The 11,989-nt window shown below is 42.5% G+C and overlaps 1 protein-coding gene across 6 annotated transcripts in view; it reads right to left on the bottom strand.

The window, feature by feature from the left end:
* Ptpmeg (protein tyrosine phosphatase Meg) overlaps positions 1–11,989 on the bottom strand; it is a 305,511-nt gene that overhangs the window by 3,441 nt on the left and 290,081 nt on the right. For all 6 annotated transcript variants that reach the window (XM_084594816.1, XM_084594818.1, XM_084594817.1 and 3 more), the window contains 8 exons: positions 10,431–10,521; positions 10,176–10,243; positions 9,658–9,741; positions 8,210–8,332; positions 5,106–5,174; positions 1,819–2,103; positions 421–466; positions 257–290 (listed from right to left, as the gene is read on the bottom strand). In XM_084594816.1, the coding sequence (XP_084450942.1) occupies positions 257–290; positions 421–466; positions 1,819–2,103; positions 5,106–5,174; positions 8,210–8,332; positions 9,658–9,741; positions 10,176–10,243; positions 10,431–10,521 (800 nt within the window). The remainder of the gene's footprint in view (positions 1–256; positions 291–420; positions 467–1,818; positions 2,104–5,105; positions 5,175–8,209; positions 8,333–9,657; positions 9,742–10,175; positions 10,244–10,430; positions 10,522–11,989) is intronic.

The raw sequence follows: 11,989 nt of genomic DNA, 5'->3' as shown, positions 1-11,989 counted from the left end.
CTTGAACCGATGACTTTTTTTTTTTTTTTTTTTTTTTTTTTTGCCATAATATGATGTTTCCTTCGGCAAAATTCTGGCCGGGGGCATGACATCTCTGCCCATTCACAAAGCCACTCCCTCTGCCTTTGAAAAGCAATCTACTCTCCACTGATCTTACACAAGTAGGTAAACACATTCATCAGGAGTCTAACCTTTCATGCATGTTAAACACTGGTGAGAATATAACTCAGATCAAAAGTTCACAAGTGCCCCTTACCTCTGATACTCCGGCAAAGGCTTGACAACACCCTCTGTCAAAAAAATAAAAAATAAAAAATAAAAATAAAATGGACGTGTGTGAGCACTGAAACGATTTTTATAAATCATTGGGCTCTGTTAAAGAAAGTTGGAAAAAGAATGAGCACAGATAAATCAGCTTACCATTGTACACTTTAAGGATGGCCTCACACACAAACTTGTACTGACTCTGCAACAAGGAAAAAAAAGAGCATGCATGCACAAGCAATTCTGCCTAGACCTTTACTCCACCGGACACTGGATAAGAGTCATCAGGAAAAATTTGTTTTGGAGTTCACTGCAGCACACACACATCAGTTTGGCAGTTTGGCACACATGATTCTGTTTCTTCTATTTCTATTTCTCTGCCACGGGCTGCATGTAAAGTACATTAACCCCACTGATGGAATAAGGGTAGTAGCACTTGGGCCAATAACAAAAAATTTTGGGGACACTTGAGCTCGGCCTTTGAGGCTACGACACTATAGTGTAAGCTACCACCCAAAATATAGAGCCCTATTTCAACTAAACCATATGAACTTATCTGCCTGGCCTGACTGTGGCATGCAAGGGCACTAAAAAGTTTGTTTTTATTGCACCTCAATCAAATCAGCGTGCTGTGTTGGTAGCTCTTCCCAACTTCCAGACATCACGTGGTCTCGTCGAGTAGCACAAACCATAGAAGAATCAGTTCTTAGCCATGTCAGCTGCCACTTGCCACCGCCAGGCCTGCGGTTTTTTGCTTACAATGCTGACGCTGTATTTTCTGCGCTACGTGCCCTTTAACGCTATTGCAGTAAAGCTTAAAAACATCTCGGGCACAACTGGAACAACTACAATCCACTTTCCCCCACTGCTAGCACATTTTTTCATTACTGATGTCGCAAAATTTTAATCGAATGGAATGGAATGGGAAAGATGTGCCACCTACTACTATTTCCTCAGCATTAAATGCACCTTTTTCAGCAGAAGAGATGCTAGCAATGTCACAAAAGGACAAAGTATTGATGCTTACTAACAATAGTTAGACAGAGTTGCCCTCAACGTCTCTTTAAGTCTGCCTATGCCAAACGATTGCACTTAATTTCACTGCCTCAATGAAAGCCATCCTAACATGAAAGATCTGAATGAAACTGCGAAAAAAAAATATTATTAATATGTTTCAGAACCCAATAGAAGCGCAAGGTGCACTCTATACGAGTGACCCATTGAGTGCAATAATAATAATAATAATAATAATAATAATAATAATAATAATAATAATAATAATAATAATAATAATAATAATAATAATAATAATAATTATTATTATTATTATTATTATTATTATTATTATTATTATTATTATTATTATTAATAATTAGTCCACAGGAAGGGAAAGGTGCAGTATCTGTTACTGTACTGCACAATTGGCGCTGTAAGGGGAAGGGAGAAAGTGAAAATGGAAAGAGAGACAGAAGAAGAGTAGTGGAGGGGCATCTCTACTGCTACTATCGTGGCAAGACGAGCTTCAGAGCATTTCTGGCAGGTGGAAATACTCACAGAGGTCTGGATGAGCATGGCGCGCTGGTCACGCATGTCGCGCGTGAGGTCCAGGGGGTAGACAGGCTCGTTGGCCTCAATGAGGCACATGGCAGTCTCCATGAGGATGAGGACGCCAGTGCGGCCAATGCCGGCACTGCAATGCACCACCGTAGGCTCCACCATGCCGTCCCTGCTCCTGCGGACGCGCTGCACAAAGCCCAGGAACTCCGAGGAGTCCTCGGGCACGCCGTGGTCGGGCCAGGCCAGGTACTGCATGTGGGTGATGTGCCGCTCCTCTCGGTTCTGACACACAGTCATGAAGAGAAATAGAAAAGTAAGCAGTGTTTGTTTAGAAAGATACCGCATTTTTTTATTATGAAGAACAACACAAGGGAGGAGTTTCAAACCTCAAAATAAAAAGGGGGGAAAAAAAAAAAAAAAAAACACCTACTTGGTCTGAACTACACCAGAGCACTCTGAAAACACTGAGAAGGCACGGAAAATTATGAAAGCAATGGAAACGATAATATTTCAGAGGCAGCGTTTTAGAAGAGCATAGCAAAACCTCCGGCACATTAATGCACAGTCGTCTTTGCACACTGTCACTGCCGTGCTGCCCACTCGTGACCATTCGCCCATTTTCCTTTCCTAATTTGACTTAGGTTTTTCAGTGCACACTTTTTCAATGACCCCATTGCCTTCTTTTCATGTTCATAGCCCCCTCTCCTTTATTTCTCCAATTTGAAGGATGTCGGAAAGGTGGCTTCTGCTGGCAGCGTATGAGAGCAGTAAGAAAAAAAAAAAAAACTTCATTATAATCGTACTAGCAGGAGACTTTCTTTTTTTGCTTTACTTTTCAGAAACTTGTATTTCAGAAAATTCAAGAAATATAGTATGGCCTGCGCAGGTGCGTTTTACAGCAAGGCGGACATCATGTACGCGACAGAGGTTGAAGGTCAGAAGAGTAATTGAGTTGAATCAACTAAAAAAGTTTCTAAAATTTATGTTTACGTCACAATGTGTTTTAATGTCATTGAAATCATGTTAACTTCTTTAACAGCATCAACTACATAAATGGCATCTGTATTTCATGCTAAAGGAAATGCGACAGATGCCCTTTTCTAAATGTGCAATTCTAACTTGTACTTTCCAATAGATCTTTGAATAAAGAACAATTCGAAATACCACCTCAGCAAGCGTTTGGTGATATTTCAAACCACACTACCAAATAATAAAAAAAATTTAATATAGAGCTCACCGCTTGATGACCTTTAACTTCCCAACGTAATATCACCCATTAAATAAAAAACTGTGGGGGGTTTAAGCATGGCTTGAACCTAGCGATAAAGTGAAAGCTGCGAGTGTTGCAGTGATAGCCTTCGTAAACTGCCTTTTCGATCCATGGTCTTTTCATAATTTTTCTTATAACTGGTTCACAGGAAAGAAAAGGCGCAGCATCTGTCACACTTGTCTTGTCTACACCAGCACTGCACCCTAAGGGAAAGGAGGAAGGTGGAATGAAAGTGAAAAAAGGTGCCACAGTGGAGGGCTGCATAGTATTTTCGACCACCCGGGGATATTTAAGAAAGATGTGCCGTAGTGGAGGGCTGCGGAGTAATGACCAAAAGGGGGTTTTTAACGTGCACTGACATCACACTGTGCAATGGACGCCTCTTTGTTTTGCCTCCACCGAAACGCAGCCGCCGGTGGTCAGGGCCGAGCCAGAGTACTTGAGTAATTTAGGTTTTGGGGAAAGGAAGGCGCAGTATACTTCGGATGAACAGCTTGGAATCGTGGACGCCCACACTTCATTAGGTCAAGGTCACTTAATTTATTGCCATGCGAAGACAGGCTCTACCTAGTATAGTGAAGCTTTCACTTCCACTGTAAATTTGTTCATAAGAAAGGGAAGACGCAGTATCTGTCAAGGTCACTTGAAGCTGAAAACCTCCGTGACGCCTACGGCTATGTGCCGTAGTGGAGGGCTGCGGAGTAATGACCAAAAGGGGGTTTTTAACGTGCACCGACATCGCACTGTGCAATGGACGCCTCTTTGTTTTGCCTCCACCGAAACGCAGCCGCCAGTGGTCAAGGCCGAGCCAGAGTACTTGAGTAATTTAGGTTTTGAGGAAAGGAATGCGCAGTATACTTCGGATGAACAGCTTGGAATCGTGGACGCCCACACTTCATTAGGTCAAGGTCACTTAATTTATTGCCATGCGAAGACAGGCTCTACCTAGTATAGTGAAGCTTTCGCTTCCACTGTAAATTTGTTCATAAGAAAGGGAAGACGCAGTATCTGTCAAGGTCACTTGAAACTGAAAACCTCCGTGACGGCTACGGCTCGAAAAGCTGGCGTAGTGAAGCTTTCGTTTCGAAAAGTTTAACAGTTAATTTCACTTTATTACTTATCTAATTCGTAAGCTCTATTGCTTACGTGGTGCCCGCCCTGCTGTAAAGCCCACCAGCACGGACCGCACAGATACAACTCCAGATACAGTTATTTTGAGCACAGATACAATCATTTTGAGCATCCACAGATTTCTTTGGCGGGTACAATGGTGCCGGAGTTTGAGCATCTGACTAAAATTTAGCACTCTTACATGTAGCATTTTGAAGTTGGGCACTTAAAGAAGGGCTCCGACAGCTTTGCTATTATGCTGCTCAATTGCTCACGAAATGACTCCAAAAATTGTTTGTTCAATACTATGCCTCGGTACACAATTCTGTAGCTATGCAAACAAGGCTGCAGAGGCAGGGCCTTCGTCACAATGTTACCGCACCAAGTAGTTCAGCCGTATCTTGCCTCAGTTATAGTTCTGTAGCAAAGGTGATTTAATGGGCTTTGAGCTACCGCTACACAGATATGTGTTTCTTCTGTGACTGAAGACCTATGTTCACAAATTCATGACTAATCGCTGTATCCTAGCGAGTATATGTGAAAAAGAGAATGCCCCAGTAGAGTGCCGTAAAAGAAGATAAGTGACTGCAATCAAGCATCGCAGTATGTGTTGTCTACAGCTGAAAGATCTTAAAATCCAAAAAATGTTCACTGCTCAAGCATTTTTGTCGAGTAGCATGAAGTAGTTCTTTCTTTTTTTTTGTGCAGAACCCAACCTTTTTTTTATTATCTGTCTGAACACAAGCTAAAGCCAAGCTGTTTGATACTAGCATTCAACTACAAATGCTGATATTAATGAGAAAAGAGCAAAAATAAACAGAAAAAAGAAAAACCTAAAAAAGCAAGCATGAGTGCACGTCTATCTTGAACATTAAAAGTAGCCGCCAGTGAATAACATTCTCACCTGTGTGTTTATGAGGGTGAATTCACGAAAAGCAAAGGATGGTGTTTCTTTCTGCCGTACACATGACACCTGTGCATAAAAAAAAAATTGCATTGGACATCTGGTGAAAACGCAGCACATGACAAAGAAACATGCTGTTGTGGGAGCACTCAGTCAGTTGTACAGCCTTTTTGTGACAAGTCTGTAACTCCTTTAACACTACAGTTTTTTTCATCTGCAGTGTGCTCCAGAGACAACTGTACTTCGCCTTGCTAAATGTCTCCTTATGCAACTGCTCTGACGAAGCTACACCAGTGCTTCACAAGGTTTGTCAAAAGGTGGTTAGGGGCCGACCCGATTTGAACGAACGATGGAGGCACAAATTTTGTCCCTTCCTTCCTCTCATGAAAGGACCAGCGCACACCTACGATTGGCAGTTGGCGACAGGTTCCTACTTCATCCACACTTTTTTTTGTACACTGTGTTTCATCATAATCAGATTGTTATTCTTCTACTCATGGTTCACAAGAGGTAATTTTTTGTGTGGTGTCACCTCTAACATGATTTTGTCAATGGCCTTGATTACAAGGTGTGTCCGGAAAGTGATGCAATATTTTTTTTCCGGGCGCTCCTCGCGGTCCTACCATACTCGGATTGGCTGGGTTAGCTTTCAACTAACTTTTCATCACTGCCTAGCGTAATCTAAGCTCTGGGAGCATCAGGATCGCCGTTTCTGTGTACCTATTGACAGTGCCCTTGCACGACATGTGATGGCATCCACATGCGAACAGTGGTACGGGATCAAGTTCTGTGATAAACTCAATAGGAGTCTTGCCGACACATGCCAAATGATTCAGCAAGCCTATGAGAAAGCTGCTTAGTCATATTCTCATGTTTGAAACTTTTTAAGGTGGACCAGGAAAGTGTGTCTTGCGTTCGCAATTGTTTGAACACCGACTGTCGAATAAGAGTATGGATAATAGCAGAGACTCTCATCATTCCAAAAATCACCATGCACAACATCATAAGCAACAATTTGAGCATGCGGAAAGTGTGAACTAAGCTGGTCCCCAAATTGTTGATTTACGACCACAAGAACAAAAGAAAGGTGACTGTGAGCGAACTTTTGGACCTTATTTGAATCTTGAAATTACACCTTATTTTTACAGAAGTTTTATTACCGGTAAAGAAACGCATCTACTCGAGTATGACTCTGAAACGAAGCGCCAAAGTTCTGAATGGTACAGCTCGGAGTCCCCTCACCCCAAGAAGAAAAGAAGGAGCCAGTCGAAAAGTGAAAACAATGCAAATTATCTTTTATCTTTTTTTCATGCCAAGGGTGTGGTTCACAAAGAATTCATACCCAAAGGACAGGAATCAAAGTCAATGCTGTCTACCAAGTGGCTGTGTTCGAGAGATTAAGAAAAAGGGTCCTACGAGGGCGAAAGGAGATCGCCAATACCTGGCAGTTGCACCACGACAATGCTCCCAGCCACACTTTTCTGCATATTTGGGAGTTTATGGCCAAGCACAACTTAACGACACTGCTCCAGCTTCCATTAATTCTGACCTAGCTTCTGCAGACTTCTTTCTGTTCCTGAGAATTAATAGCGCCCTGTCAAGAGTCCCTTTTGACAACATCGAAGTGATCCAAACTGCGGTGACAAAGGCTCTGAACGACGTTTCTGCCTACACCTTCCAGGATGCATACAGTTCATGGCAGAGTCGCTGGCAAAAAGGTGTATATGCCAAAGGAGACTACTTCAAAAAATTATTAATGTTTGCAATGATACATTGAATAATTTTTTTTTTCTACCGATAAAATTGCTTTAGTTTCCGTACACACACTGTATCACATTGACCTTCACGTACATCTTTCCAGGCAAAATCTTGCCACAAGGCCATGCCAGGCACCACATGGGTAGAACCTTTTTCACGAGTGTTGAAAACATAAACTGAAAATGCTATCTCATTAGTCTAGTTTAAAAGGGTTTAGCGTCTCAAGGAGACTCTGTGTATAAGGGTCATCATGGCAGAGACCACCCAAAAACTTTGAACACCTGAGGTTCTTTTAATGTGCACTGACACTGCACACTACATGGGCACTTTGAATTTTGCATCCGTCGAACCCCAGCTGGCACAGATCGTCGTGTATGCCTGACTACTGTGCTGAAGTAAACTACTCTATTAATCTATTAAGGCAAAAGATTTTCTTGGCACATCAGTGGCGTAAGCAGAGAAAGCCTGTCCGCAGAGTGCGTGACCAAAAGAGAGATCCAAAGCCAACCCAACACAATCTGCATAAAAAGCCAAAAAAAGATCTAAATACCAAAGTGGCTGCACTTCTCTCCCCAGCATTCTCTGCCTGCCCGCAGCGGCGGCAGTTGCAACTCGAGGAGAGGCCAACGCTCTGAGTAGAAACTCTTGTTTTGTATGCCTTTGTTTTCACAGCGCGGCAGTTTGCCTACTTTGGCCTTTCGATGCCAGCAGTGACTCTCAAACATGTATACAACACCTGAGCAATGCTTTCCGCTCCTGACGCAAATTCGCTTGATTCCGAAGAGCTAGCCGAGGTCGGCAAGCGCCGACACGACGCTTTGCAGCCGCCATTTTGAGCGTCACCGACTCCAAAGAAAAAAAAAGATGGCGCGGATATGACACTTTATGCCATGTGACTTCCCCTACTCTCGCTTTCGACGAAAGAGTAGCCGGGAGTGCACTTGGGTGCTCTCAGCGGAAAAAAAGCCCTCCTCCTCTACCATTGGAAGCCAGTGATTCTACTCCTGCTCTCTCACTGGAGGACGCCCGCTTGTCTTAGAGCACTTTCAAAGTGCTCTCGAGCGCACCTGCTCTCCTACTTGAATTCGCCATAAGAATACAATACAGAATTCACATAGCTAGCCAATACCGAATCCAGTCATGATTAATTGGCCTGATGCCTTAATGACAATGAATAATGTCTTACAACATTAGTCATAGCCCTAATCCAAGTCCTAGCCAACAATGCAATCCAGAATCCACATAAGCCAACCAAAACCAATGCAAGACGCCCGCATGCTTTCGCATTGCCGCACATAAGGAGACTTCAGTGCACCTTTTGAATTTTTCTAGTGCCTGTCACCAACCTGCAGATAGCCATAGGTGTCCGTCTCATACAGGTCTGGCCAGTACTTGTGACATTTGATGCGGCCTCTCTCCACCAGGGTGGTCAGCATCACCACCAAAGTGCACTGCTGTTCCCAAACCATCTGCGAGTGGCACGACACAGGGTAAACTTAAAAGGCTGCAAGGCTGGCCTTGTTGAGGATCTTAATGCTGTGCTAGCTGTGCAATGGTCACATGCACAACAGATACTGCGGCCTCCAAACAAGCACTGCAGTCATGATGGTACTGCACTTCTTAAACAGTAAACACTCAAGAGATGGCCAGGAGAGAAATGGGACTCAACAAGGGTACTCATTCTAGAACACAGTCACATTGTTCTGGCGCAAAAAATAACTCCAATATGATAAAAAAAAACTCTGAGTATGTCCTCGAGTTGGCCTTTGGAGAATCTGTTTCATCATGTGCAAGGTACACCTCTAAGTCTTTGCTGGAATTTACAGCTGAAGGGCAGCAAAGTGACCATACATTGCAAAATCATTTCTGAAAGCAAATTAAACTTGATTACTAATTACTGCTCCCAAAAAGTAGATATTACATTATAATAACTGTTGCACAGTAATTTATCTGAAATAACTTTACGGTTTGCATCCAAAAAAATACTATAAACAAAATAGAAACCTCTCCACACACATGATGCACGCAATCTTTCCTCTTCCCGGCAGATTCTGTCCCAGGCAATTATTTCCTTCCTCTTTCCCACAACATGTGCCATTACAATGACAAGACAAGGGGAGAGAAAAAAAAAAAACAAACAAAGAAAAACAAGCATAGTTGAGCACTTGTTGCTTTCACCGTGTTCAAGACAAACAAGCAGCAAACCTAGTGCCTTGCTGGCCTGGAGTCGACGCTAGTGTGTGAAGCGTATGAAGTAAAGTTATTTATTGCGGCAGCGGTACCAGGAGTCAAATGCGGCACCTTGCCTGGTTTCCCCTACTTCGCCCCATGGCAACAAGTGCCATTGCATGCCCCCAATTAGTTTTGAACTCTGCCTTGTGTCATCTGTCTTTCAGCAGCCCCTTCATGCCTTACATCTAGCTGCTTAGCAAATGGTTGCAACTACTCAATACAGAACGGAACCAGCTAGCTAAAACACCTTGTGTCCAAAGGATCCGAGTCTACACAGAAGTGTCAAATACACCAAAGACAACGAAAAGCACATGAACTCCATTTTGCGTCTGTCCCCAACGAGCAGTGCTTCAATACTGCACTCAACGTTCTGGCCCCTATCCAAAACCCCCTCAACAATGTTGCAGATCCAGTCTCACGTGCCATTACTGGTCATCACTGTAAGAAAGCTCTCCATCCCGCGAGCCAATTAAAATGCAGCTACAAGTGCCGTAACTGCAATATGCAGAGTTCACAGACCACGGTAAGCTGGTGAGTGCTGACGAAAACTGCTCGTACTCACCTCCCAGAAATCTACAGTGGTGTTTGGCAAGGGACCTTGTGTGGCTATGTACCTATTTACAATGCCCGACGTCGGGATGTTCATCTGCATGGATATAGCAGGTACCAGTTAGAAAATCACGAAGTGCTCTATTTGGGCCATAGACGCTTTCATGCATTGCACGGACTGCTTTATTTTAATAGCAGGAATTGATATATTTCTTTAAAGAGACAGCTGAGCCGTGCATTGTGTCTATAAAAGAAACCTACAAACTGTGCCTTGCACAGAAGGCAATAACTTGCAATAGTGTTTTAGACTGCAAATCACATAAATGTTTCAAGTGCTTATGGCTTTGGAAAGGCAAAAAGTGTCAAGGTCCTTCAGGTGAGGAAACCATGTTTACAAAGGCTCAAGATTTCTAAAACTCTGGTTTGCTTTGCACCTACCATAATGCACCTCATGATCAACTAAACAAATTTGGATAAGCACTAACACAATTAAAGAACAACACAGAGCTTCAAGCATTTCTTGGCACTTACATTTACATAACTAGCATTTATATAGTCCCCTGATGTGCCTTCCTGCAGGATGACTCTTGTAGCATCATCTGGAAAACAGGTAAAACCATCAATTAGTGTTGATTACAGCAAAGCAATACAAAATAAATCAGTAGTGGCAAAGCAGTGGAAAAGCAGAATGATGAAGCGCAACCACTAAACATGGATTTAACAAAACGGCAAAAGAGGAAAAGAAATGGAGCGTAGGATACAGTGTAGCAATTTCTGAATACTCACATGGGGAGATATCTCTGTATCGATTTTTGGACAGGTTGGCAGGCAGCCTCGCACATTTCATTGTAAAGTCTGCCTTTTTGCGGTACAGTTGCTGCAGGAAAAAAACAACAACAACAACAAAAAAAAAAGGTCAGCAAAAGACCAAACATGTGCTATATAAGCTCTTCAGTACAACAATAAACTCTGGTCATGCGCCATAAATAAATAAATAAATAAATAAATAAAAAATAATAAAAAATCCCTGCAAAATGCTGGACTTTCCAGCAGCTGCTATAACAGACTCAGAAGGCACTGTACAAGACCCCTACTGAAGTGCCATTTACTTTTAGAAACACTATATTATTTCAAATGACAGGGCCACCAGGAGTGATGATTTGCATAAGTTAAAGCCTGCAGTGGTGACAGCAAGCTAAACTTTAACCCTGTGACCAAAGCCATGCAATGATCTCGCTAAGGTGCAACCAAGCTCACAACCAACCGCCTTCAGCACCACATGCTATCACTGCAACTAATCAATAAAATGTGTTGGTAATGCAAGCAGCAAGCCGTGTAACATCAGAAAAATAGCAGCCTTTAAGTTTGGCAAGTGCTACCAGGTCAAGCACTGCAATATGCAGAAGTTATTCGCAAGGACAGGAAACACTGCAGAAAGATACCCGAGTCTGTATTCCGAGTTAGCACTGTTATCGGAAGTGCTAGTGACATGCGGTTTCGGTATTTCCACCAATCAGATGACCAACGAGGTTGGAGAAACAGCGATACTTTTGATAACAATGCAAACTTGAAATACGGAAAATCAAGGCCCTAAGCTAAAGTGGACATTTATTCGATCCCATAATTATCCATACTCTTCTCACCCAACATGGCAGGCCTGGCTAGCCTCGGACCAGCTTTGACGATTGCTTCACATGATATTCTCTGTGCTTAATGCTGTGTCATAATTGAGTTCTCCCCCCCTCTCCAATCAAGATGTTTCACCTGGCTAAACCAGCTCTAAAACTGCCAAAATTAACTGTGTAATTAGACATGTAACAGTAGTGGGTAGTGTAATTTATCATTTTGTATTAACTTACACCCCAAAGTAGTAAGAGCATTTAAAGCATGTAGTTCTACTAACAAACATACAGAAATGAGGAAATGCTGCCCTTTAAGACCAGTTGACTATGACTTTCCGGGCTGCACTGAGAAAACCACGTATAAATACCCAAAGGCAAACTGATAACTCAGTAGTTTATTATTCACTTACATGTTTGTTTGTATATTTATTCACAATAAATGCTAGACACAATTTTTCAGAGCAATCTGGAAAAATTCTTGTTAAAAGAATAATGGCAGGGAATGGGCTGTAGCTGTGAACATGGTATAACATACGCACAAGATGAACTTAAATTATGCTATACTGCAGTCTGCTGTGCAGTTATGAATCACTTTTTTATAATGAAAGATGGCTAGACACAACCAGCACATGCAGAAGACAGCAGAAGTAAGCAAAGCTGACTCGAAAGTTCCAAATATGTTCGTGGCAGCCCTAAAAAATGTTCCAAGTCAGACAGTGCTAT

This window comes from Amblyomma maculatum, chromosome 2 (genome assembly GCF_055883805.1).
Source record: "Amblyomma maculatum isolate TAMU_Amacu chromosome 2, ASM5588380v1, whole genome shotgun sequence".
Lineage (NCBI taxonomy): Eukaryota > Metazoa > Arthropoda > Arachnida > Ixodida > Ixodidae > Amblyomma > Amblyomma maculatum.
The sequence above is the reverse complement of the archived record's forward strand: the minus strand, read 5'-3'. Positions and strand labels throughout refer to the sequence as shown.